The sequence below is a fragment of the Brachyhypopomus gauderio genome, chromosome 10 (genome assembly GCF_052324685.1).
Source record: "Brachyhypopomus gauderio isolate BG-103 chromosome 10, BGAUD_0.2, whole genome shotgun sequence".
Taxonomy (NCBI): Eukaryota; Metazoa; Chordata; class Actinopteri; order Gymnotiformes; family Hypopomidae; genus Brachyhypopomus; species Brachyhypopomus gauderio.
The window spans coordinates 24,591,657-24,616,123 of NC_135220.1; the positions used below are offsets into that span (position 1 = coordinate 24,591,657).

At 49.1% G+C, this 24,467-nt stretch overlaps 1 protein-coding gene and 1 long non-coding RNA gene across 43 annotated transcripts in view; one reads left to right on the top strand and one right to left on the bottom strand.

The window, feature by feature from the left end:
* Positions 1–24,467, top strand: part of camk2b2 (calcium/calmodulin-dependent protein kinase (CaM kinase) II beta 2) — a 40,188-nt gene that overhangs the window by 4,334 nt on the left and 11,387 nt on the right. For 8 of the 42 annotated variants that reach the window (XM_077020673.1, XM_077020680.1, XM_077020688.1 and 5 more), the window contains exons 3-15: positions 4,056–4,115; positions 4,444–4,498; positions 5,038–5,103; positions 8,718–8,790; positions 12,461–12,563; positions 12,722–12,805; positions 13,191–13,285; positions 13,371–13,493; positions 13,993–14,076; positions 14,494–14,536; positions 17,057–17,143; positions 19,822–19,859; positions 23,044–23,076. In XM_077020673.1, coding sequence (XP_076876788.1) covers positions 4,056–4,115; positions 4,444–4,498; positions 5,038–5,103; positions 8,718–8,790; positions 12,461–12,563; positions 12,722–12,805; positions 13,191–13,285; positions 13,371–13,493; positions 13,993–14,076; positions 14,494–14,536; positions 17,057–17,143; positions 19,822–19,859; positions 23,044–23,076 — 944 coding nt within the window. Of the gene's footprint in view, positions 1–4,055; positions 4,116–4,443; positions 4,499–5,037; positions 5,104–6,826; positions 6,900–8,717; positions 8,791–12,460; positions 12,564–12,721; positions 12,806–13,190; positions 13,286–13,370; positions 13,494–13,992; positions 14,077–14,493; positions 14,537–17,056; positions 17,144–19,821; positions 19,860–23,043; positions 23,077–24,467 lie in introns of all 42 variants that reach the window. The other 34 variants (XM_077020676.1, XM_077020681.1, XM_077020699.1 and 31 more) reach the window with 12 other exon arrangements.
* Positions 1,107–8,543, bottom strand: LOC143526081 (uncharacterized). Its single transcript, XR_013133814.1, has 3 exons — positions 8,087–8,543; positions 2,343–2,477; positions 1,107–2,113 (listed from the first exon to the last, which is right to left on the bottom strand). It is a non-coding gene; the product is annotated as an uncharacterized LOC143526081 (long non-coding RNA).

The window sequence follows — 24,467 nt, forward strand, 5'->3', positions numbered from 1 at the left end:
TTTAAGTTCCCTAGGGCTTCAAGGGCAGAATGTGGCCAGTGGAAACTGGATTAAGTGTGTGACAGTGGGTTGCTGCAGGTTTGGGGGGGTGTGTGGTCAGAGGATGGATGAGGGTGCTTTGAGTGGTGGGGTTTGTGTCTGCTCAACAGCTAGCTAGAAAATGCATATATTTATCACAATGGTTCTTTGGGATTCTCCTACTATGTAATTGAAACCACATTTGAGCCACTTTTACAACCGGTCCATCCCCTACATCAGGAACACCTGCAATGCAGCATAAAAGTGGCCTGGATTTCCCAGAAGTGAAATGCATGTCAGAGCATTTGGCTGTGTTAACGCTGCTAGGCCAGCCAAGGCTGTAGGGACCGGGGCCTTCTATTAATGGGAGGCGCTATCGAGATTAACACAGATGAAAACGATTCTTTGAGATCGGTGGGTTCCTGCGTGAGCCTTGTTTATTATTACTCTAGAGTAACTCTAGAGTGCAGCTTCTGTCGTCTCGAGTTGTCGCAGTCTCGCACTCCCGGATGCTGTTCGGCGAGGTTTCCTCTGGGGGCGGCTCAGCCGAACAGAACCGACATGTCAAATGGGGAACGGAGACTGCTGTCATCGTCCGTAACAGTACGAGCGCATCAGTGGTTATTAGTGTGATGGCATGGGTACTTCCTGGTTGGTTGAACCCAGAGGGTAGGGAGCTGATCCTGCAAACTCGCCAGAATTAATCAATCAATCAAATTTTATTTAGATTGCGCTTTTTACAACAGTTGTTGTCGCAAAGCAGCTTTACAAGAAGGCAGTAACCTCTGCAGTGACCTTCATTTCTTTGGGTCACACCTGTGTTGAATTTCACAAAGAATTCCCATTATCAGTTGCATTCCAAAACTGACCTGCTTTCTTAAGAGATGTAACACAGCAACGCAGGCTAGAGGAAGAAAGCGATAGGGCACTCCCAGTGGATTGGGTGGATTTTTTTGGAGCTTACAGGGGTGGGTTTCCCGAAACGTTCGTAGCGCTAAGTACTTCGTAACCTCGTATTGAAACGTATGAGCTTAAGAAGTACTTAGCGCTACGAACGTTTCGGGAAACCCACCCCAGTTCTTTTGGGAAGCGCTGCCCCCATCAGACAGGAGGAGTGCGTGGCAAGAGAAAAGGCAGAGCTCCTTCCTCAACTCTGTGTCTTTCCTCTGAGTCACGCATGGCAGACAGCAGGCCCAAACAGCAGGGAGTGCGGAGTCCAAGCCCAGACCCCCTCTGTGTGTGTGTGTGTGTGTGTGTGTGTGTGCCTGCTTCCATGTCTGTGTTACTCTGTCTGCGTGTGCACATGCACATTCGTGTTTCGTTTAGCTGTGTGAAGTACTGGGGTCTGTAGTTCACGCTTTCACGGTTTTGGATCTGCATTTCACATCCTTGGTTAAGAAATCTGTTCCTGCATTTTTATCTGTGATTTTTAATGATTCGTTTTCAAGTCGTTTATATGGGGGTCCAAAGAGACCAAACTGAGCTCTGCAGTCCCACATTGCTCTTATGTAAAACTCGTGTTTTCCTGTTAAACCTTCTTTGATGTTCATTTTCTTGATTTGGTGCCCAATGTTTCCTGTTGATGGCTTGTCATAATGCCAGTAAAGTACTGGATAGTTATAGGCTAGACTGCTCAGTACACCTGTCGTCTAAGGTGTAAATACCTGTAGATCCATGAGCACATGGCTAGATGTCTATTGTAATAGAGCCTCACAAAATGGCCCAGAAGGGCTCACCTCCGGTTCCAGTTCCAGTGTCTTCAGATGTGGGGAAAATTCCTGTGGCTGAAGCTTATGTTCCACAAGCAGCATCTCCACAGACGACTTCAAACTCAGCAGTCCTGACAGTCTTCACTGATTGCTCGGGTTGCCAGAGTTCAAAACTCAACCCAGCTGCCATTTGATTGGATGTATGGATGTATGATTAGTGCAATCATATCCATTCTGATGGTAAGGTATTAATTTGGTGAGGACAAATCATAGGCGGGTTTCATTACATTCACTAAAGACAATCACACAGCCTGATACATAATGGACAGCATGTTTTTCTTTCCTTTTTTACATGTTTTTTTTATGAAACCGTATGTGCTGATTGGCTAAAAAGAAGAAGAACAAAAAAGCCATCAGCCGATATTGTTCTCAACTGTATCAGCCCTTCCCTGCAACCAAATACATGAAGGTTTACAGGGTTTTTATTGCTATCTGTAGATCATTTATACAATCTGGAATGCCATTTAAGCACAATAGGTTCTTGAAATTCATATAATTAAGGGAAATTGAAAATTCACAGCATAGCTGTGACCAAAAAGACTTAAATTCACGAACCTTTATCACAGGGAGAGACGACAGGGTGGGGTAGTTTGGGGGAGACATGAAGAGTAAGTAGTTGACGGACCAAAGCGAGTGGTGAGAAGCTCCTGCTTGGCATGAAGGACACGTGACATTCTCCCCTTCTTCATCCTAAAGAGATCAGAGTAAAGCATGAGAAGAAACAGTGTTCATTTAGCATGTGGGTTTTCTTAAGCGATGATGGTCATAAATGACAGAGGCATAGTTACCTCACAACCTCACACCTTTTATAGGGGCTGTTTGTGAATATCAATCCCAGTGTTAGTATACATTTAGATAGATTTTTTCAGTTTTTATTAAGTCATAAGAGTCAAATCAGTATTCTGTTGTGTTAGGTGATTTTGTTAGGTGACCAAGTTTCTGATTGAGCCAATCTCCCATGATTGCTAATCCCCCCTGCTAGGAAGATATTGGGTCAGTTACATTTAGAGCACTAGGGTTAGTGCTCTAAAAATTCTTAGCCACTGACTGAACCATCGCATTCTCTGAAGCTCCAGATTCCATAACCTAGATCTTCAATACAGACTCACAATGTGGTATTGCTGTAATAATCCGTCTGATTAGCAGTGAGGACCTATATCTGCTATGAATGTTGCCTAGTCCCCTTTTCACTATTCTGAGATCAGTTCTGCAGGTTCCCTTATATCAGCTAAAACTAGGTTTTAGGTAGGGCAAGCTGATCAGAGCAGGAACGTGTGGCACAGAGCAGGAACGTGTAAGTGGGTCTGGCATCTGAGGTCCACAGCTGAACCGGAGGAAAGATGTCAGCACCGCTGCATGTGCCTTGAGGGGCTTCCACAGGGCACGTACGATCAATTATGAATGATCGCTCTGTCTATTTCTGGACAGCCCCAAGAATACTGGTCCCACCATGGCCCCAGAGATCAAGTCCTTACTGAATGGATAACAATGAAAAGCAACTGAAAAGAAACCCCACTGGTGTTTGTTACTGACACCAACAGGAACCAATTGTATCCATTTGATTTTGTTTTACCTTTGTTAATGGTACATTAAGGGCTTTTTCAAGCCTGAATGCAATCAAGCATATACTGTAGTTTCAAACAATGGGGCCGGCTGAGTAAAACCTTGTCCTTGTTCGTGCTGCGTTCAGTGACGTCACCCCACTTCCTAGCGAGTGGCTGTCAGAGTGAACCGTTACACCACAACAACCTCAGCGTTCCTCTGTTTGCTTGCTGGAGTCTGGCTGTGCACCGCTGCAGCGTCTCTGAGACTTTGATTGTCCAGATCCACTTCATGAATGTTGATTAGTGATGCCTGTTAGCATGATATCGCATGCTATTTACAAACTTTTCAGTCACGTTCTTTCCTGGATAGCCATTTGAATGTTGTTTTTTTTTTTTTAAGTAAAGGTCTTTGTGAGCTACTGGAGGTCTCTGTTCTGGGTAGATGGAAGAATATGTGGAAAGAGATCAGTTTATAGTCATCATTGCTCATCATTATAGTCATTCCTACTATAAATGACATTTTCAGGGACCTGAGGTCCTGCTGGGTTTTTTTAGAAGCTATCGGTGTAATTCTTGCTGTGACTGTGAAGGCTTTTCTCATTGCTATGATATATTTCAGAACTTTTTTTTTTTTGACACATCTGAATGGATTCCTCGGAGTTGAATGCAGTTTGATTGAGCTGTGTGACTCCCTTTGACTGACCTCTGATCTTCGCCCTCGCAGATCACCAGAAGCTCGAACGCGAAGCCCGCATCTGTCGCCTCCTCAAGCACCCCAACATCGGTGAGCCCCTCCCCCTCCGTTCTCAGCCCCGCCTTTGGCACAAACCCGTCACTCGCGCACACTTCCGCCGACCTGGACGGGACCTTTGCGGACCGTCGCAGCAGCTTCTACGCCCCTGATCCGTCTTAACATGGCGACAGTGAACAGTCACATTTGCACACAGATCCCGAATAGTCGACGGAGATCCAAGGGAAATGTAAAGCAGGCGGCTAATGCAAGTTTCGCATTTCTGTTTAGGCGAATAAGGGAAAGAGAAGGGCGTGTAGTGCACGTGACCGTGGCAGAAACGTGAGACATAACGTGTTCATATCTCTGCTCTTTCCTCCAGTTCGGCTCCATGACAGTATATCAGAGGAAGGCTTCCACTACCTCCTGTTTGACTTGTAAGAGCCTGTTCATCAGGTGTTCCATTATTAAAGGGCCGGGGCCATATGTGCCGTTCCGTGCTGTCTGGGCTCACTGCATGTCTCCCCACCCATCTGTTCTGCGCTTATGCACTCCCCCCCCCCTGAAACCACCTCCCACAACCCCCCCAACCAGCTAACACAGCATCCCTAGCTCTCCCCTTTGCTGAAGAGCTAGTTTCCATAGCAACTGAGCCAGGCTGCCTGGCTGTAGAGAATCCTGCAGCAGGGGCTTCCCCCCCGAAGCCCTGGGATGCCTCTTCTAGAGGATTCCCCCATCCATCCCTGCAGTCTCTCTCCCTCTCTCTCTCTCTCTCTCTCTCTCTCTCTCTCCCCCCCAACCCCTTCCTCCCCCCTCTCTCTCACATATAAAGCTGTCGTCCCTGTATCATAAACCAACTGCATCCTGCACTATGTGCAAGCACTAAAGCTATGGTTAAACCACGCCCCTCAAGGGGGGGTGGGAAGCGCTCCTGCATCAAGCACTCGGTCACACCCCTTTTTGCTCTTTCCTCCAGGGTCACTGGCGGTGAGCTGTTTGAAGACATCGTGGCCAGAGAGTATTACAGTGAAGCTGATGCCAGGTAATGACCTTTGAACCACCGCCACCCCTCCCCCCACTTCCTCTCATCCCCCCCAATATTCCTGTAGTCAGATTAAAGTATGCTTGGATTCCTTCACCCGTAAATGGTGGTCCTGCAGATGGTTAGCGGTGTGACTGTCTTTTCCGCAGTAGCTCATGAATTTGAGGCTGTTCTCCCATAAAAGGCAGCCTGTGTCAGTGTGGGCGGTGGTGCTGTCTGTGTCTCAGTGTACCCAGCAGACATCAGCCTCTGCGCTCCCATCCTCTCCCGCTGCTTCTCCTGTCCGCCCCTTTCTTGCAGACGGTAGTCTTTTTTCCTTCAGGATCGCAAGTAGAACACCCATGTACACACACATACACACACACACACACACACACACACACACACAAATTCTAGTTCCCATTCAGGACTGTAATCAATTTTGCTGTGTGGGCGTATTTTGGGGGTGTGAGACATAAAGTGAGAAACAGAAAAACAGAAAGAGATATTTTGTGAGAAATACCAAAGGAACCGATATAATAACTGGAGGAGAAAACCAATGAGAACAGACTGCTTATATTTGACAGGAATGCGTGTGATGAATATGTACTTGTGACATATAGCCAACATGAAGATAAACTGTATATCATTATTTCTGAAATACAGCTCTTATTCACAGCATTGTCAAACTCTATATGTAATGGTATAAAAATATGATTTAACATTTTAGTTAGAGTCAGCTACCCTCAACCTTGTAAACTTGTAAACTTTTATATTTGACTTCGTTTTACCTTCCTCTTGGCTGCAGTTTCCTTTTTACTCAGTTGCTTGTGAACTTGTATTGCAAAAAAAATTGGAAATTAAAAATTTTACCAAGTATTGCAATATTGTGTATCGTATTGCCCACCCTTAGCTGTCATTGCTCCATGGGTAAGGGGTGGTCTCCGCCCCCTGAAGGCCACGCCCCCTATCCCCCCAGCTCCTGCTTGCTTTTAGACTCCCCTTGGCCCTGCCTCCTCCTTAGAGAGAGCTGAAAGTAGGCCTCTAATTAACACGAATAATTAGTGTGCCAGCTCTGACTCAAGCCTCCGCCACACGCCCAGTACTGTCAGCTTGTTGCACGTACACACACACACACACACACACACACAACTTTTTGCACATACACTCTCCATTCACTTATTACTCACAGAGAGCGGACATTATTACCTCCAACTGTCCACATTTCCAGTGTCTGTGCTGTGTTGTTTTCAGCACCTCTCACCAGCACAGTAAGGGCTCTTGAAATCAGAGTGGGAGAGGGAGGTGTTGTTCTAGACTGGAGAGCTACAGACAGCACTCCCAACACTTCACGCTGCACATCTGTCTGCTTGCCGACACCACGAGGCTCTTTCTGAACCTCTAGGACATGGGAAATGTGGTCTGGACAGACCCCTGTTTTCTCACGCAGAGTCTATTCGGTCAAACTCTGCCGATGGCAAGAGCCAAGCCTAGTCTCTTCCCCATTCGCTCCCACATTGTGCCAATGAGTCACATGACCTCATATCCTAGATACAGGGGCATCCTGTGCTGAACCCCAGAGGCCTTCACCTACAAACCACAGGGCTTGGCCCTCTGACCCACCAGCGAAAACCCCTCCCCCTCCCCCACGCCCCTCCCCAAGGCTCCACCCCTATCCTGGCGTCCTCCGTCTTATCCCCCCCTTCCCTTTCTTCTGTCCCTCCTTTCTGTCTTATCTCCGCAGTCACTGTATCCATCAGATTCTAGACAGTGTCAATCACATTCACCACCATGACATAGTACACAGGGACCTGAAGGTCAGTATCAGGCGTGCACTGACCACCGCATGGGTCGCCGCATGCTGACCTGTCTGCCCGCCCCGTCTGTCTGCCCCGTGCCCGGAGGGGAGGGTCTCGACTCCCGTCTCTGCAACTCTGCACCCGATGCTACTTTTAATGCTCCGTGATGGCCAACTACCTCCCTCTAACCTCCGCAAGGCATCGTACGCCCGTGCTCGAACAACAACCCTGCTACCTCTCTCTTTCTCTCTCTCCCTCTCTCTCCCTCCTTCTCTTTAGTCTCCCACTCCCTTTTTCCATCACGGAACAGAGTGACATATTTCTCTCTTTGATCTGTTTCTTTTTCGTTCTTCCTGGTCGGTGTTTATCGATTTACTCGGTTACCCGCCTGTTCCTATGTTTGCTCCGTGCTGATCTGTCACTATGAAAGACACGAGCTGGCCGCCGCTCACGGAGTCGTGTGGAGCCGCTGGACGCGTGGGCCCGCACCGCTCAGCTTCTCCCACAAGGCCCCGTGTGCTCCCCCTCCCAGGGCCCATGTGAGTGTGTCGTGCCCACTGTGTGTGATGTTAGCCCAGGACAGGTGCACTGGGGCTGGCTCACTCTTCTATATCCATCTCTCCCTCACTCTCTCCCCCTCTCTCTCTCTCTCTCTCCCTCACTCTCTCCCCCTCTCTCTCTCTCTCTCCCTCTCTCTCCCCCTGCCTTTCTCTCTCTCTCTCTCTCTCTCTCTCTCTCTCTCTCTCTCTCTCTCTCTCTCTCTCTCTCTCTCTCCCCTCTCTCGCCTACACAGCCTGACTCACGCCGTCCTCATCCCGGCACCAGACGCAGTGCCTCATTTCCATACGCCGCGTCTCGGCAGTGCCTGCCCATACCACATCCACCCTCTCTCTCTCTCTCTCTCCCTCTCCCTCTCTCCTTCTCTCTCTCTCCCTCTCTCTCCCATCTTTCCATGCTTACTGCCTCTCTCGTCCAGAGCTGCCTTTCCCTCTCAGCCCCCCTTCATCCCTCTCTCTCTCCCTCCCTCCCACTTCTCCTCTCCCTAGAAGGCCTCAGTCACACTCTTGCTCTATCTCTTTCAGCCGCGTCCTCCGTGGACCCCGACCCCCCCAACTTCCTGTTCCTGTCTCTCTTCCTGAGTCTCTCTCTACTGCTCTAGTCTCTCTCTCTGCTCCCCACCAGGGGTGTCAGCGTGAGAATCTCACCTTTTCAGAACTCTTTGTTAAGCGCTGCAGCGTTAGTTGGCGCTTCCTGTGTCAGTGGCGCAGGAGTGTCGGCGTGCGGCGGGTCCTGCGGCCAGTCGGGACCTCGCGGGTTCCACCAGAAGTTAAAACGTGCTTCCACCCGCGCCACAGTTAGACTTTTCAGGAGATCTCTGTTGTTTGTTTTTGTTAGTTTATTTGCTTCTCTGAACCATTTGAGCTGCTGCGTTTGCGTCGAGGTGGTGAGAGGTGTCGATCTGGGGTGTTAGTGTCTGTTCTCTTTGACCTTTTGTCCATTTTGTTGTCTCTGTCCTTTGAAGTGCCACGTTCAAAAATTTCAGGCCCCCCTCATTCAGCAGAGGATCAACCTTTGATCCACGTCGTATAATTAAAATAAAAGTGCTTCATTCTTTAATGGCACGTTTCTTGAAATTTCAGCAGGAGCTGTAAGGGGAGTGGGTTTTTTTTTTTTCCTTTTGTGGAGAACGCTATGTATGTGTGACACAAAAACGAATGTGTTAACGCGCAGATGTAGTTCTTCACTCCCCGCCCCCCTCCTCCCCGCCTGTGCCTGTGCACGAGAGAATGTGGCACTTGCTCAGACTAACATGCGCCCCCTGGTGTTTGCATGCAGTCATTGCATCCAGCAGATCCTGGAGGCGGTGCTTCACTGCCACCAGATGGGCGTGGTGCACCGAGACCTGAAGGTGAGTGGCGGATCTCATTCTGTCCTTCCTCGCGCGCATGCTTGCGTACCCGTGCTCGTCTTCCTCCACGCCGCACACGCCGACGACTTCCAGACGACGTTGCGTACATGTTGGTGAAGGACTAGGAGAAACCTCTGTTTTGTACTGCTATCTAAGGCATCAGAAGTAGCACATGGGCAGAGCGTGTTATTGTATGGCGGTTACTATTGGATGGAGTGTGTGGGACATCTAACTTGTGTGGTTTCCTGTCCTTGTGTGAATATGTTTGCATCCAGCCTAAAGGCGTTTATGTACTCACATTGCTTATGTTGTCTGTTTAAATATTGTAGCTTGCTTTTACAGGGGACTTAATTCACAGGGGTAATTAATCCTTGATCCACACTGACAGATTCCTCACGCCCTTTTCTCCGTACTACTGGATGTGAAATGAGTACAAGATGAGGTTCATCGGGAGATGTCGAGGGGTGAAAGTGTTCTCCTAAAACTTAACTAAACTTCTCCTAAAACTAAAACCAAAATTGTAATGCCTTTCTGCTGGAAGACTTCACTAAGTCTTCACTAAGCCAAGCGGCTGCATCACTAGTGCCGCATGCTTGACTGGAGCTGGATGTCACTCGTCGTTTCGGGCAGTTGACCCGCTGCTCCAGGGCTTCGGCACCGAGCTGTCGTGGGACTTCATGGCCCTCTCCTCCCCCCTGATGGCGGTGGGTGGCTCTACCGATTTGCTCCTGGCGGTGAAGGGTGGCAGAGAGTGTGGGGAGCTGACACCACCAGCCCGCCTCCCCCAACACCACCTCTAACACCACCCACGCTGTACACCCCCCACCCCTGTTCCTAACCCACTTTCTCACCACCTATCTACAGCAGAAGGAGCCTAACCTACTTAACACTGCATCAGGCACAGTGTGAGAGGCTGCAGCACGCACATATGCACACGCACGCACATATGCACACGCACACACACACACACACACACACACACACACACACACACACACACATATATATAATAAAAAATGTCTCAAAAGTAAGGAAACACCCAGAATTGTTGTTGGTGAAAGTCGCAGGGCCATACTGCCCAGCCCGGAGCCTTGCTCCTCAAACACTCGCAGAAACATTTGCAGAAACTCGTCCAGAAACACTCTCGCAGAAACACTCTCACCGTGAAGCATCATGAAACCCTCAGAAGGCCCGTCCCGGTCAGCCTCGCCCGTCTTCAGTTCTAATTGCAGTGAATCGCTGGACCGTGCCGCTGCACAAGCCACATCCTGAATGAGCACACGTGCATCACACGTGGGTCACACGCAGGTCACGTGACCAGGTTAGGGCTGACGTTCGGATCAGTGTGTACCGCTCTCTTCTTTCCTGGTTCCATGCCTGTAAATGTAGTAGCGTGAGCTGGCGTATATGTACTCCGCGGCCGGTGGTTTCCTGTGAGTCAGTGTTAAATAACGGCCGCCTACAGAAGGGAGCTGGTCTAGCACTCACTGGGACTGTGAGGTTGACAGGTCCCTCTGGAATCCTTGCGAAGGATGTTAAAATTCTTCGTCTTGATCAAAAAGAGACTCCGTTCCTATGCAGTTCCTTTCCAACAGGTGTCTTAAGTAGACAAAACATGAACGTCGGTAATACTTTAAACGGAAATCTGGAGAAAGGCGTGACTAAGTAGCCGGTTTCGTCTGCGCGCGTGTGTACGTGTGTGCTAGTGCAGTGTGCATTCGTTTGTGTTCGTGTGAGTGTGCACACACACACATGCGCGTGTGTGTACATATGTATGCGAGTGGGAGCGGGGGTCAGGGGTAACACTGAACCACAGGCAGCGTCTGAACTGTAAACCGAGACTGTCGATCGCTGACTCAATGTGGTGCAGTCTGCCGGTCCTTACCGGGCTCATTCCGTCTCACTCTGTCTTCGTCTCACGCCAAGTGTCCACTGCTTCTGCTAAAGACATGTTAACACCTGTGCTATATAATATACAGAAGATATGGCACAATATTTCTGTCAGCCTGTGCAGTTATAATAATAAATTCTGAGTGATATTTGGAATCTGGCTATGTCAGTGTTTCAATGTTTGTCTGTCTGTCTGTGGCTTGGTAGAAGGTCTGAGGTAAATGTGGTGGTAATGCGTGGTAGAAGATCTGAGGTAAATGTAGTGGTAATGCGTGGTAGAAGGTCTGAGGTAAATGTGGTGGTAATGTGTGGTAGAAGGTCTGAGGTAAATGTGGTGGTAATGCGTGGTAGAAGGTCTGAGGTAAATGTGGTGGTAATGTGTGGTAGAAGGTCTGAGGTAAATGTGGTGGTAATGTGTGGTAGAAGGTCTGAGGTAAATGTGGTGGTAATGCGTGGTAGAAGGTCTGAGGTAAATGTGGTGGTAATGTGTGGTAGAAGGTCTGAGGTAAATGTGGTGGTAATGTGTGGTAGAAGGTCTGAGGTAAATGGGGTAATGTGTGGTAGAAGATCTGAGGTAAATGTGGTGGTAATGCGTGGTAGAAGGTCTGAGGTAAATGTGGTGGTAATGTGTGGTAGAAGGTCTGAGGTAAATGGGGTAATGTGTGGTAGAAGATCTGAGGTAAATGTGGTGGTAATGTGTGGTAGAAGGTCTGAGGTAAATGTGGTAATGTGTGGTAGAAGGTCTGAGGTAAATGTGGTAATGTGTGGTAGAAGGTCTGAGGTAAATGTGGTAATGTGTGGTAGAAGGTCTGAGGTAAATGTGGTAATGCGTGGTAGAAGGTCTGAGGTAAATGTGGTAATGTGTGGTAGAAGGTCTGAGGTAAATGTGGTGGTAATGTGTGGTAGAAGGTCTGAGGTAAATGTGGTGATAATGCGTGGTAGAAGGTCTGAGGTAAATGTGGTGGTAATGTGTGGTAGAAGGTCTGAGGTAAATGTGGTAATGTGTGGTAGAAGGTCTGAGGTAAATGTGGTAATGCGTGGTAGAAGGTCTGAGGTAAATGTGGTGGTAATGTGTGGTAGAAGGTCTGAGGTAAATGTGGTAATGTGTGGTAGAAGGTCTGAGGTAAATGTGGTAATGCGTGGTAGAAGGTCTGAGGTAAATGTGGTAATGTGTGGTAGAAGGTCTGAGGTAAATGTGGTGGTAATGTGTGGTAAAAGGTCTGAGGTAAATGTGGTGATAATGTGTGGTAGAAGGTCTGAGGTAAATGATGTGGTGGTAATGCGTGGTAGAAGGTCTGAGGTAAATGTGGTAATGTGTGGTAGAAGGTCTGAGGTAAATGTGGTAATGTGTGGTAGAAGGTCTGAGGTAAATGTGGTAATGTGTGGTAGAAGGTCTGAGGTAAATGTGGTGGTAATGTGTGGTAGAAGGTCTGAGGTAAATGTGGTAATGTGTGGTAGAAGGTCTGAGGTAAATGTGGTGGTAATGTGTGGTAGAAGATCTGAGGTAAATGTGGTGATAATGCGTGGTAGAAGGTCTGAGGTAAATGTGGTGGTAATGTGTGGTAGAAGGTCTGAGGTAAATGATGTGGTGGTAATGTGTGGTAGAAGGTCTAAGGTAAATGTGGTGGTAATGCGTGGTAGAAGGTCTAAGGTAAATGTGGTGGTAATGTGTGGTAGAAGGTCTGAGGTAAATGTGGTGGTAATGCGTGGTAGAAGGTCTGAGGTAAATGATGTGGTGGTAATGCGTGCGCCTGTGACGCCGCTCTGATGTTCCTCTCAGCCGGAGAACCTGCTCCTGGCCAGCAAGTGCAAGAACGCCGCGGTGAAGCTGGCTGATTTTGGTCTGGCCATTGAAGTTCAAGGGGACCAGCAGGCCTGGTTTGGTGTGTAGTGTACACACATACACACACACACACACACACACACACACACACACACACATTCTAGATGTCTAAACCTCTTCCCCTCCACTTATAGGGGCGTTCAAACAGTTTTGTTCATGGTTTCTTTTGTTAAAACATTCTCGTATGCCGACATGCAGGGTTTGCTGGGACACCAGGTTACCTCTCACCTGAGGTGCTAAGAAAAGAGGCTTATGGGAAACCCGTGGATATTTGGGCTTGCGGTGAGTCAGGCATCTGTCTCTCTCTCTCTCTCTCTCTCTCTCTCTCTCTCTCTCTCTCTCTCTCTGTCATTCTATTAGACTGTATTTCTCTCTCTCTCTCTGTCTGTTGCTGTCTCTCTCAGACTCTCCCTTTCTCTTCCATTTTCCTCTGTCTTCATCAATCTCTCTACATCTCCTTCTCATACATCACTGCCTTTAAGCCGTCCCAGTCCAGGGCTCCTCTAGAGGGCGCTGTCCTCCGATAGCTCCTCTGTAGAGTCCTGGTTCTGACTGGGTCTCGTGCTGCCGTTAAACGGCCACCGTAACATCCTCTTCCCAATGTACCTGTTCCCTGTGTGGGGCCTTCAGGGAGACGCCCTGATTTTTGTCTACTCTGTCTACTCAGGAGTGATCCTGTACATCCTCCTGGTCGGTTACCCTCCTTTTTGGGATGAGGACCAGCACAAACTCTACCAGCAGATCAAGGCTGGAGCGTATGATGTGAGCGGCGTCCTTCATTCTGACTCTCCTCCAGGTTTCGTCTGCTGCCCATTGAAATGAAACATCTGCTTCTGCTGTTCCACAGTTTCCTTCTCCAGAATGGGACACCGTCACCCCTGAAGCCAAGAACCTCATTAACCAGATGCTCACCATCAACCCAGCCAAGAGGATCACGGCACAGGAAGCTCTCAAACATCCGTGGGTCTGCGTAAGTGGCTCCCACACACCACCTCAACACATGATCGTTGCCCTGTCATCACAAATGGGTGGACATTTAAATGCGGCTGGAGGGACATATTGGAATATTGATGAAATCCTGGAGGCAGTTGGTTGTATCTGCCTGGATTTGAGTTTTTTTGTTTCTTTTTATGGATCTGGCCAAAATGTTCAGACTACAGATCCCATATAGACTACAGGTCCTGTATTGACTACATATCCCATATATTAGTTTCTAGTTGGAATATCAGTAGGAATTGGTAACACACCTTTTCTCTATATACATCATGGTTTAAAAAATGAACTGAAATTAAAATGAGAATATTTAAAACTTACTGTCTATCTGGGCTAACATGTATGTTTACCATATGTTTAACCCAGATATCCATGCATTATTATTTCAAATTCAGTGTACTGTACTATACTGTATTACTGTTCAGTCCTGTGATGTGTGGAGATTGCTGATTGGTCCATTGTCTGCCCTGTCACAGCAACGCTCCACTGTGGCCTCCATGATGCACAGGCAAGAGACCGTGGAGTGTCTGAAGAAGTTCAACGCCCGCAGGAAGCTCAAGGTGGGCGAGTCCCTCACTGCCAGGCCTGCTCTGGCCCTCCTCTGTAGCTCTGTGCAGCTCTGTAGAACTTTGTGCACCTCTATGGAACACTGTGCAGCTCTGTATAACTATGTAGCGTTGTGGATGTCTTTGTAGCTTTGTGGAAATCTATCCAGTTCTATGGAAATCTGTGAAACTGTGGAACTGTGTGTAGCTCTGTGGAACTCTGTGTAGATCTGGAACTGTTTGTTGCTTTGTGGAACAGTGTGTAGCTCTGTGGAACTTTGTGTAGCACTGTGGAACTTTGTGCAGCTCTGTGGAACTGTGTGTAGCTCTGTGGAACTGTGTGTAGCTCTGTGGAATTTTGTGCAGCTCTGTTGAGCTCTGTGCAGCTCTTTTGTTTCAGTAACCTGCTACTCTGTGACTGTCTCTCCCCAGGGCGCCATTCTTACCACCATGCTGGTGTCTCGAAACTTTTCAGGTAAGTAAATGCCAACCATGCGATCTCAGAAGTCCCCGTGGGGTTGGGAATGGGGGGGTGAGGGATGAGCGGGTGGTGGGGGATGTTCCGTTCTCTTCGAGTTTGTCTTTAACACATGTGCCTACACACACGCAGGAAAATGAATGGACCCCACGAGAGCTTCCCCCTATGGAATTAGTGTACAACTTGTACTTTGCCCACAGCCACGTGTAGCCGGCATGTAGAACGCCGGAACAAGGCACACACAGCATTGTTAAAGCTCTCTTTCTGAGGCAAAGAAGCACCAGAGGATTGAGGGTGGGGACACAGTTCAGTGTGAGTGACAGACTGCAAATCTAGATTCAGATGAACAGTCCTGAGGAGCTTTAAAAGAGAGGGAGGGAGAGAGAGAGAGTTTGTGTGTGTGTGTGTGTGTGTGTGTGTGTGTGTGTGTGTGTGTGTGTGTGTGTGTGTCTGTGTGTGTGTCTGTGTGTGTGTCTGTCTGTCTGTCTGTCTGTCTGTCTGTCTGTCTGTCTGCGTATTTAGCTTTCTTTGGGGACCTGAGAAAACCTAAAGCTTTTCATTTGGCATGAAAATTAAATGTTATAAATTAATTAATTAATTAAGTTGAAGGTACTGAAAGATTTGCTTATGGTTTCTGAGGTTAAAATCTACACATGGAGTTAGTTAACTTCCTTACTACAGAAGTCACTGCGGGTACACCATAAAAATAGTATTTGGATGTTTGTGCCTGTATATTTGTAACTGTGTGCGTGTGCATGTATGTGTGTGTGTGTGTGTGTGTATGTGTGTGTGTGTGTGTGTGTGTCTGGTCCAGGAAGTTTAGTAAGCACATACGGCTTGTCTGGGGAAGCAGTCATGGAAAGAGAGAGAGAAGGGTTTTGGGTGTGTGTCCCCCCAGCCAGAATGTGTGCAGTAACCAGCATTTCTAATAACATGTGATTTATGTCTGTTCTAACGTAGCATCTGCTCCCTCACACACTCCCGCCAAACACACACTCCCACCACGCGCACACAAATGTGCGGACGCGAGCACAGACACACACACTCACGCCTTTCACACACTCGCACTCAAACAGCAGGTTGGTGGGCGGCAGCGACAGTGTGCTCGTTCTGGGAAGCGTTTAGATGAACTTGGAGCTCTATAGCACTCTCTCTCTCTCTCTCTCTCTCTCACTCTCTTTCTCTGTCTGTCTTTCTGTCTGTCTGTCCCCCTCTCTGTCTCTCTCACTATCTGTCTCACTCTCTGTCTTTCTCACTCTGTCTCTGTCTCTCTCACTCTCTCTCTTTGTCACTTACTTATTCTTTCTTTTCTCTGTCCTGTTTCTCTCTATAATCTCAAACTCTCCTTCTTTTCTTGCTCTGTCTATCTCCTTCTCTGTCTCCCTCTCTCCCTCTCCATTTCTCTCCCTACCCCTTGTCTCTCTCACACTCCCTCTCTCTCCCTCTCTGTTATCTCCCTTTCCTCTCTGTGCTCTCATTACTGTAATTACCTCATCCCGTCGGGTGAGTCAGCAGGAGAGGGGGCGGCGGAGTGTCCGAGAATCACACACACACACACACACACACACACACACACACACACACACACACACACACACACACACACACACACACACACACACACACACACACACACACACACACACACACACACATACACACACACATGCTCACATAAACACACATACACACACACATGCTCACATATACACACATACACACATACATGCTCACATAAACACACTCTCATACACACATGCACACACATGTTCACATATACACACATACACATACATGTATATACACATGCTCATATAGATATATAAACACCCTCCCTCTCTCTCTCTCTCACACACACACACACACAACCATACACACACACACACACACACACACACACACACACACACACACACACACACACACACACACACACACACACACACACACACACACACACAGCTCTGAATCAGCCCACATTCAGCCTCTCTGCAGTTATTTTCACTCTTGCTGGAAATCTAACCCAATAAATTGCTCTTAAGCATATATTTATTATGCTATACTATGGACATCTTTTTCTGTAATATTAGTTTTGCATTTTCTGTAGGTATGTAATAGGAGCTTACTGTTCTGGAGTCTCAGCCCACGGTTAGGACTGTACCATTTATATGTTGGAGAGGGGTGGTAGAAACAGTCCACTGTAACCATGTGCTCGTTGCCGGTAGTGGAAATAGGCCTTTTTTTCCCTCACTGTGACAGAGCTGACAGGAGGTCATGTTTGTAAGCGCCACGCGGTCTCTCCTAGGAGCACGGCGCTAAAGGGTCTCACCAACCACAGCATCTAATCCAGCTCAGTCTTCTCTGCGCTAACAGACTCATCTCCTCTCATCTCCTCCCTGCCTTGTTTCTCTCCCTCCATCTCTCTCTTCTTCTCTCCCTCTCTCTCTCTCTCTCTCTCTCGGCACGTGTGTGTGTGTGTGTGTGTGGTGTGTGTGTGTGTGTGTGTGTCTGTGGCAGTGGGCCGGCAGACTACAGCTCCGGCCTCGGTGTCCGCGGCCGTGGTGGCAGCTGCGGCCGGCACTACCGCTGGCCTGGTGGAACAAGGTAGCTTCCCCACGCTCCCTCTCCCCACGGTCCTAGCTCCCTCTCTCCCCTCCAACATCTCTCTCTCTCTCTCTCTCTCTTTCTCTCTTTCTCACTCTCTCTCTCCAACAACCCCCTCCTTTCTCTCTCTCTTTCCCTCTCTCACCCCTCTATGTGTCAGCACGGGAACTCGAGCATGGACGGCACCGTCGGCCTGGCCGATCAGAACAGCGTGCACTCTGGCATGCCCTCCATGATTTCTGCATGGTTCTTCGCCCCTGCGTCTCGTTCTTTGCTCCCCCTGTCTCTCTGCTCCTCCGCCTTTTCTCTCTGGGTCTGTCCCCCTCACCCCCAGTCCGTTCTGTTCTTCTGCAGGCAGCGTCTTCTGTCCTCTTGCGCTCACCAGCGCCCCCCCCCCTCGTGTTTCTGTCATCCTCCAGCTGTGCTCCACACTCTTTCTCACCTCCCCCATTCGTTTGCACTTCTCTTTTTGTCTCACTCTCACTCACTTTTGTCTCACCCCCCAACCTTCTCACACTCACTCTCTTCCTCAATCTTCACTTTTTTCTGGGGGAACATTCATACTCCATGTTTCTCCCCCTTCTCACCCCCCCTCTCCCTCTCTCTTTCTCTCTCTCTCCCCGGTTCTCTCCTAATAGGTCTCTCGTCCCGGCGCCCCTGCGCCTGCTGACTTGTGGAATGCTGCACGGGGGCCGCATGCATGTGTGGCGATGCCAACACCGCCGGCCCGGATCACACTGCATGAGCGAGAACACTTGTTCGTGCTAATCTTTGCATTAAGGAAAGGGGGTTCAACCGTATGCCACCTCGGGATTAGCTGGTCAACCCACACGCTAAACTCCTCTGTCTTCATTTCCACCAGCGGGGTTGTACGTGGCTGGATTCACATCGACTCTCTCGTGGTTTTTTTTGTTTTGTTTTGTTTTATTGTCATGAGCCAAACCAGCGACGAAGCGGTTAGGCCTCTCTGTGCTCCCTGTAATCAGGACGGGATGTCTTGACATTGCCACCACACGTAACTTAGGTTTCCAGGTGGTTCTATTGGCTGCTCTTAGAGTCCCTGTATGGCATCGCTGCCCGTGTGACTGGTGTGCTCGGGGGTTTGTCCCCTGCTGGGTAAAGCGTCCTCGTCTTGTGTCCTTGTCTCTTCGTCTTGCTTCAGCAGCGAGGAGCCCGCGTCCTGTGCTTCGGACCTCTGCGCTCATTCACCCTCCTTCCTCTGCAGCCTCTGTCCAGTCCTGTGTGGCGTGTGTGTCTGTGTGTGTTCGTCCGTCGGGTCAGAGGTGGGTCTCGGGCCGGGTTTGGGGATTCGACACCCCGGGTGTTGGCGAACAGCGTGGTACGGGACGGGACGGGACGGGGGGGGGGTGGGGGCTGTAATGGGTCTCGGGTGCATGCAAAGACCCAAACGACTCCAACGATCCAGACTCAGGGGTCGAGCTCATGACGACAGCCCCCCCCCCCCCCCCCCCCCCCCCCCCCGTCCCGTCCCGTCCCGACAGCCCCCCCCCCCCCCCCCCCCCCCCCCCACAATGCACCAGTCAGACTCACCTGCGGTCAGAATCGCCCCCTCCCTAGTCAGCGTGCACTTGAACCCCCTAGACCTGCTCCGACTGACCCTTTTCTATTTTCTATTCTTCCTCTCTCTCTCGTGCGCTCTCTCACTCTTTATTCGTTTCTCTCCTAACCTCTCCTTCTCTTGCCTTCTTCTCCGCCCCTAAAACCTGTGCCAAGGTAAGGAGTCTCCCTATCTCTTTCTCTCTCACTCTCTCTCTCTCTCTCTCTTTTTTCCATGAATTGCTGAATGAATGAGACATCGCCAAGCTTAGAAATGATTGGGGGGTCGTTGCTATTTACATCTGTTGCCATGGCAGTGGCATCGTTGAGCTTATCCCATGTCTGGGGGTCCGGGCATCTCTGCACTGTGGAGAGGTGTTGCATATTATGGGGAGACATTGACAGAATATTCTGGAGAGACCAGAATATGTTATCACCTGCCCCATCCAGGCCTCTTATCACTACCTGCTTTCACTACTGTGTGTGCATTTGGGGGTGGTTGTGTTTGCACGATAGGTATACAGCAAAAGAAAGTCTGTGTGAGAGTATATGTATGTGTGTGTGTGTGTGTGTGTGTGTGTGTGTGTGTGTGTGTGTGTGTGTGTGTGTGTGTGTGTGTGTGTGTGTATGCGTGCCCGCGTGCATGCATATGTGAGTAATAGGGTGGTTGTATATGTATGAGTGGGTGTGGCAGAGGGAGCGTGTGTGTGTGTATGCGTGTGTGTGGGCACTGCATGTTCCTCAGTGTGCATGACCCCAACCACCCTCCCACCCCCAAAACCCCACCCCTCTGCTCCTTCTCTTAAGCAGGAGAGGCTGAACCCTGCTCCTCACCCCACCCAACCCCACCACCACCACCCCCTTGTCCCAGGGAGTGTCTCCAGGACCCCCTCCTCCCCCCACTCACGCACCACGCACGTGCTCCGATCTGTGCCACCCGCCCGTGTTCCACTTTGTTAGCCTGCTAATCCTCTAGCGTGGCTCCAGCCCACGGGGCTCTGCAGACGTGCTGCTGTCGCCACGGCAGCACCTCCCAGACTCCAGGGCTCGGCTTGTGCTGAGTGCTGCTCTCTCTCTCTTCTCCGCACCCATGTTTACCCTCCCTCTCTCGCCCTCCACAGCAGCGAAGAGCCTGCTAAACAAGAAGGCTGATGTCAAGGTAAGACTTTACTACTACTTTACACCTCTCTCTCTCTCTCTCTCTCTCTCCTTTCTTTCTTTATTGCCAAGTTTGTTCTGACTATAACTAGCAAGTGTCCCTTTCTTTCTTTTCTCTTCTCTTAGACACTCTGTCCTGGTCATTTAGTAGTTTAACACTTTCACTCGCCAGTGTGTCTGTTTCGTACTTTTCATTCTTGGCAGCATTTAGTATCTTTTATTTATTTATTTTTTATTGTTTTGTCCAGTCTTTTTGCCAGTCAGAATGTGTCTGTGTGTGTAAAATGTGGGATAAGAACACTTGAACAGGCCGGGGTGCTACCAGGTGTGAGGACGCTGGAGTCCAAGTTGCCGACAAACAAAGACATTTTGTCAATTGTTTATTCTCATTTAATTCTCAAAGCGACTGGAAGTTTGTCTTGGACTCAGAGGAGATCTCATCCCGAGTGCTTATGGCTAAAGCGCAGCAGTGGACTCTAATCTCTTGTCCGCTACTCCTCTCCCTGGGCGAGGAGCTGTATGCGGAGTCACGGACACAGGAGCAGGTGTTGACCTCTGCACCACGAGACATGCTAGACATGGATTTGCGTGGTCCAATCCCGTATAATCGCCTTCCGAGCTGCCTGACCTCACTGTTGCATCGGAAACGGACTCCTCCTCCATGGCTGCTGAACGATTGGACGGCCTGTGATCTGTAAAATAATCCTCTCCACTGTTCCTCCCTTAAAACATGAATCATACCTTACATAATCCAGCAGCGTCCCGGCCCCAGGAGGATTATTCTGCTGATGTTCTACAGATTATTTCTGTAATGTGGGCCTCAAAATAGATTGGGATGTTCTCAGCTCATCTGCCTCCAAGACTGCAGACAGGGGCTCACAGACACCTGAGACTGTAGAGGGGGCTCACAGACACCTGAGACTGTAGAGGGGGCTCACAGACATCTGAGACTGTAGAGAGGGCTCACAGACATCTGAGACTGTAGAGAGGGCTCACAGACGTCTGAGAGTGTAGAGGGGGCTCACAGACACCTGAGACTGTAGAGGGGGCTCACAGACACCTGAGACTGTAGAGGGGGCTCACAGACATCTGAGACTGTAGAGGGGGCTCACAGACATCTGAGACTGTAGAGAGGGCTCACAGACGTCTGAGAGTGTAGAGGGGGCTCACAGACACCTGAGACTGTAGAGGGGGCTCCCAGACATCTGAGACTGTAGAGAGGGCTCACAGACATCTGAGACTGTAGAGGGGGCTCACAGACATCTGAGACTGTAGAGAGGGCTCACAGACGTCTGAGAGTGTAGAGGGGGCTCACAGACGTCTGAGACTGTAGAGGGGGCTCACAGACGTCTGAGACTGTAGAGGGGGCTCACAGACACCTGAGACTGTAGAGGGGGCTCACAGACGTCTGAGACTGTAGAGGGGGCTCACAGACGTCTGAGACTGTAGAGGGGGCTCACAGAAATCTGAGACTGTAGACAGGGCTCAGACTGTAACAAGGGGGGCTCAGGTTTACACCCCCCCCCCCCAACACCTTTAGATTGTCTTTTCCTTTTTTTTTCAAATTTGTTTTCAAAAGGTTTTTAGAACACGCTTTGCCTACATTTTCTCCCCTTCTATCTTTCTGATTGCTTCTTCTGCCCATCCACTCACTCTCTCTGTCTTTCTCTGTTTCTCCTCTCTCTCTCTCTCTTTCTCTCTGTTTCTCTCTCCTGTTTTTTTCTTTCTGTCTCTGTCCCTGTTTCTGGGTCTCTCTCTCTCTCTAGTTGTTCTCTTGCTCAGTTGTAGCTCTCCTCCATCTTTACTCTCCACACACCAGCCCATCACACATTCAGGGGGACACCCTCTCTTACAGTTGGCTCCCCATTGGCTGGCTTAGCAGGAGTGACCCGCCCCCACTGCCCCCATCCGGGGCCACCACACCACTCTCATTTTTACTCACTCCACTCCGGTGCCACGATCCCGCCCCTTTATGTGTGTGTGTGCACGTGCGTGGGTGTATTTGTGTGCGTGTGTGTATTTGTGTGTGTGTGTGTGCATGGATGCGTAAGTCGGAATGTGTGCACGCGTGCGTGCGTGTGTGTGCGTGTGTGTGTGTTGTGTGTGTGCGTGTGCGTGTGCATGTGTGTGTGCGTGACTGGCAGCACAGGGTGCGGTCACCTCACTAGGGAATATCGTTGTGGCTCCAGGAATAGCTGGCAGTCTGAACCCTGGGAAATGAGGGCCAGAAATAGACACCTCCGCTGTGCCTCACTCATCGCTTAGCAACCGGTTCACCACATTCTCTTGCATTCTGACATTTTTGGCTTCCTCTCACTCTTCTCTCCCCTCCTCTTCCTCTCTCACTCTTCTCTCTCCTCCTCTTCCTCTCTCACTCTTCTCTCTCCTCCTCTTCCTCTCTCACTCTTCTCTCCCCTTCTCTTTCTCTCTCACTCTTCTCTCCCCTCCTCTTCCTCTCTCACTCTTCTGTTTTCTTCTTTCTCTCTCACTCCTCTCTTTCCTTCTCTTTCTCTCTCACTCTTTTCTCCCCTCCTCTTCCTTTCTCACTCTTCACTCCCCTCCTCTTCCTCTTGCGGCACTCCTAGTCACTCCTCATCAATCACTTGATCAATTTATTGATTAATGATGGACAGTCGCTGATTTTACGACACAGCACAGTTGACAGAGTTGTCCTCAAATCCCATAATAATATAAGACGCAAACTCGCTACCTGCTGTCAAGGAAACGAGTGCATCGCCATGGGATCCCCCTGGCTCCTTAAACAGGCTGTCCTCAAGCCAGATAGACAAGGTCAAAACAATTAGATCTGCCCCAGACATGTCCACGCACATGAAACTCGGCTATGTGTGCAAAAGAACCCTCCCCTGAGATCTTCTGGCACGAAACCCCCTCACTCGCCACCGGGGGGTCGTTTCACTTTGCCAGAGCTCCCTGGCATCTCCTACGCTTCACTGCGCCAACCTGCCAAACCTCTCCTGACCTTTCTGATTTTTAACTCCCTTTTCCCTTCGTTTATTCTTTTGCCACTGTTTTAAGTGTCTTTTTTGACCACTGATCATTTGGTTGGTGTGGTGTGTATTAAACATGCACCTCCACCCTTACTCCATTCTCAGTGTCCACCCACTCACTCTTCCCTTCTCTCTCCACCTTCGGCATCATCATCCTCCCATCCGTCATCCTGCCAGAAACGGAAATCCAGCTCCACTGTTCAGTACATGGTGAGGATGTGGTTCAGTCCTTCTCTCTTCATCTTTGCCATCTCTCCATTCATTCCTTCATCCGTCCATTCTTTACTTCATTCACTTCATTCAGTTTACTTCATACTTCATACTCGTTCTTTATTGTCTTCTTCTTTCAAAGTTTTTTTGTGCTTCTACTTTATAAATGTTTTTTAGAAACAGTCCCTTTCCCCACGTCATGCTGTCCTGTCAGTTGAGGTCTTCCTGCCTCCTTCCCAGTTAGGCTTTGGAATCCAGCAACATATGAAAGGCTCTTCAAAGATCTAATGTGTGTGTGTGTGTGTGTGTGTGTGTGTGTGTGTGTGTGTGTGTGTGTGTGTGTGTGTGTGTGTGCGCACACATGTGCGTGCATGTGCGCGTGCGTGTGTGTATTCGGAGCAGGGAGTGTGTTGACTGCAATATCCAGTTGTCCAGTGTCTCCCATGTTTCTCTGTCTGTCCTGACTGTGCATGAATTTAGCTGGGTTATACATGCCACACCCAGCTGGGTTATACATGCCATGGAGTTGTCCTTGTCAAGTCGTTTGTATCAGATTTTTTTTTAGAGAACAACTTGGCCAATCACAGATTAATCCTGTTTAACGGTCCACTCTTCTCTTTGACCACACACATTGATTTAATAACCTTAACTGAGATACTTCCAAAAAGCTTTTTTATTAAGTATCAAGCCAATGATATTGTATTCCGATTGTGACATTTTGAATTTTGCATACATCATAACCTAATGTAAATGTATTCATTCCAGTTGGATGAGTGGAAGGGGATTAGTGTGGTGTCACCCTGCATCAACACACGTTGCTGTCGCCTGCTGAAAGGAATTTTGGAACCAAATGAAATTTTCAAATTAGTGGCCGGAAGTAATAAGTGGGGAAGGCATTTGATCCGTCTCTCTCTCCATTTCTGTCCTGTTAAAATGGTTGGAAATTGTGTGAACGCCATGTCCTTCTTCCACGTGCGATGAATTTGTATTCGGTTAGTCACGCGCCCGCATTAAAAAAGGGATTTCGAAGCATTCATCCATTTTCTGGGACACCGAGAGCACCAGAATCAGAGATGATCACCATCAGAATGAATCACAGTTCAAAAAAAGATTCTGCCCATGTGAGTGTAAATATGGCTGCTGGCGCTGGGCAGCTCGGGACTGGGACAGAGCGATTGTGCTGAGATTTACAGCAAACTCACCAAGACCGTGTAGGCCTATGGGATTAGGGTGTGTTTACCAGGTTTCCCTGCACACCAAAAGGGTTAGTGGTTCCTTAATTCTCTGTTTGTTAATGTAGTTCAGAGTAGGACAGTGATGAGTAGATAAGTAGGCATTTACACTAAGTCTGTGTAATTGTTTGAAACTCAACCTACTCCATCAACTGCGTT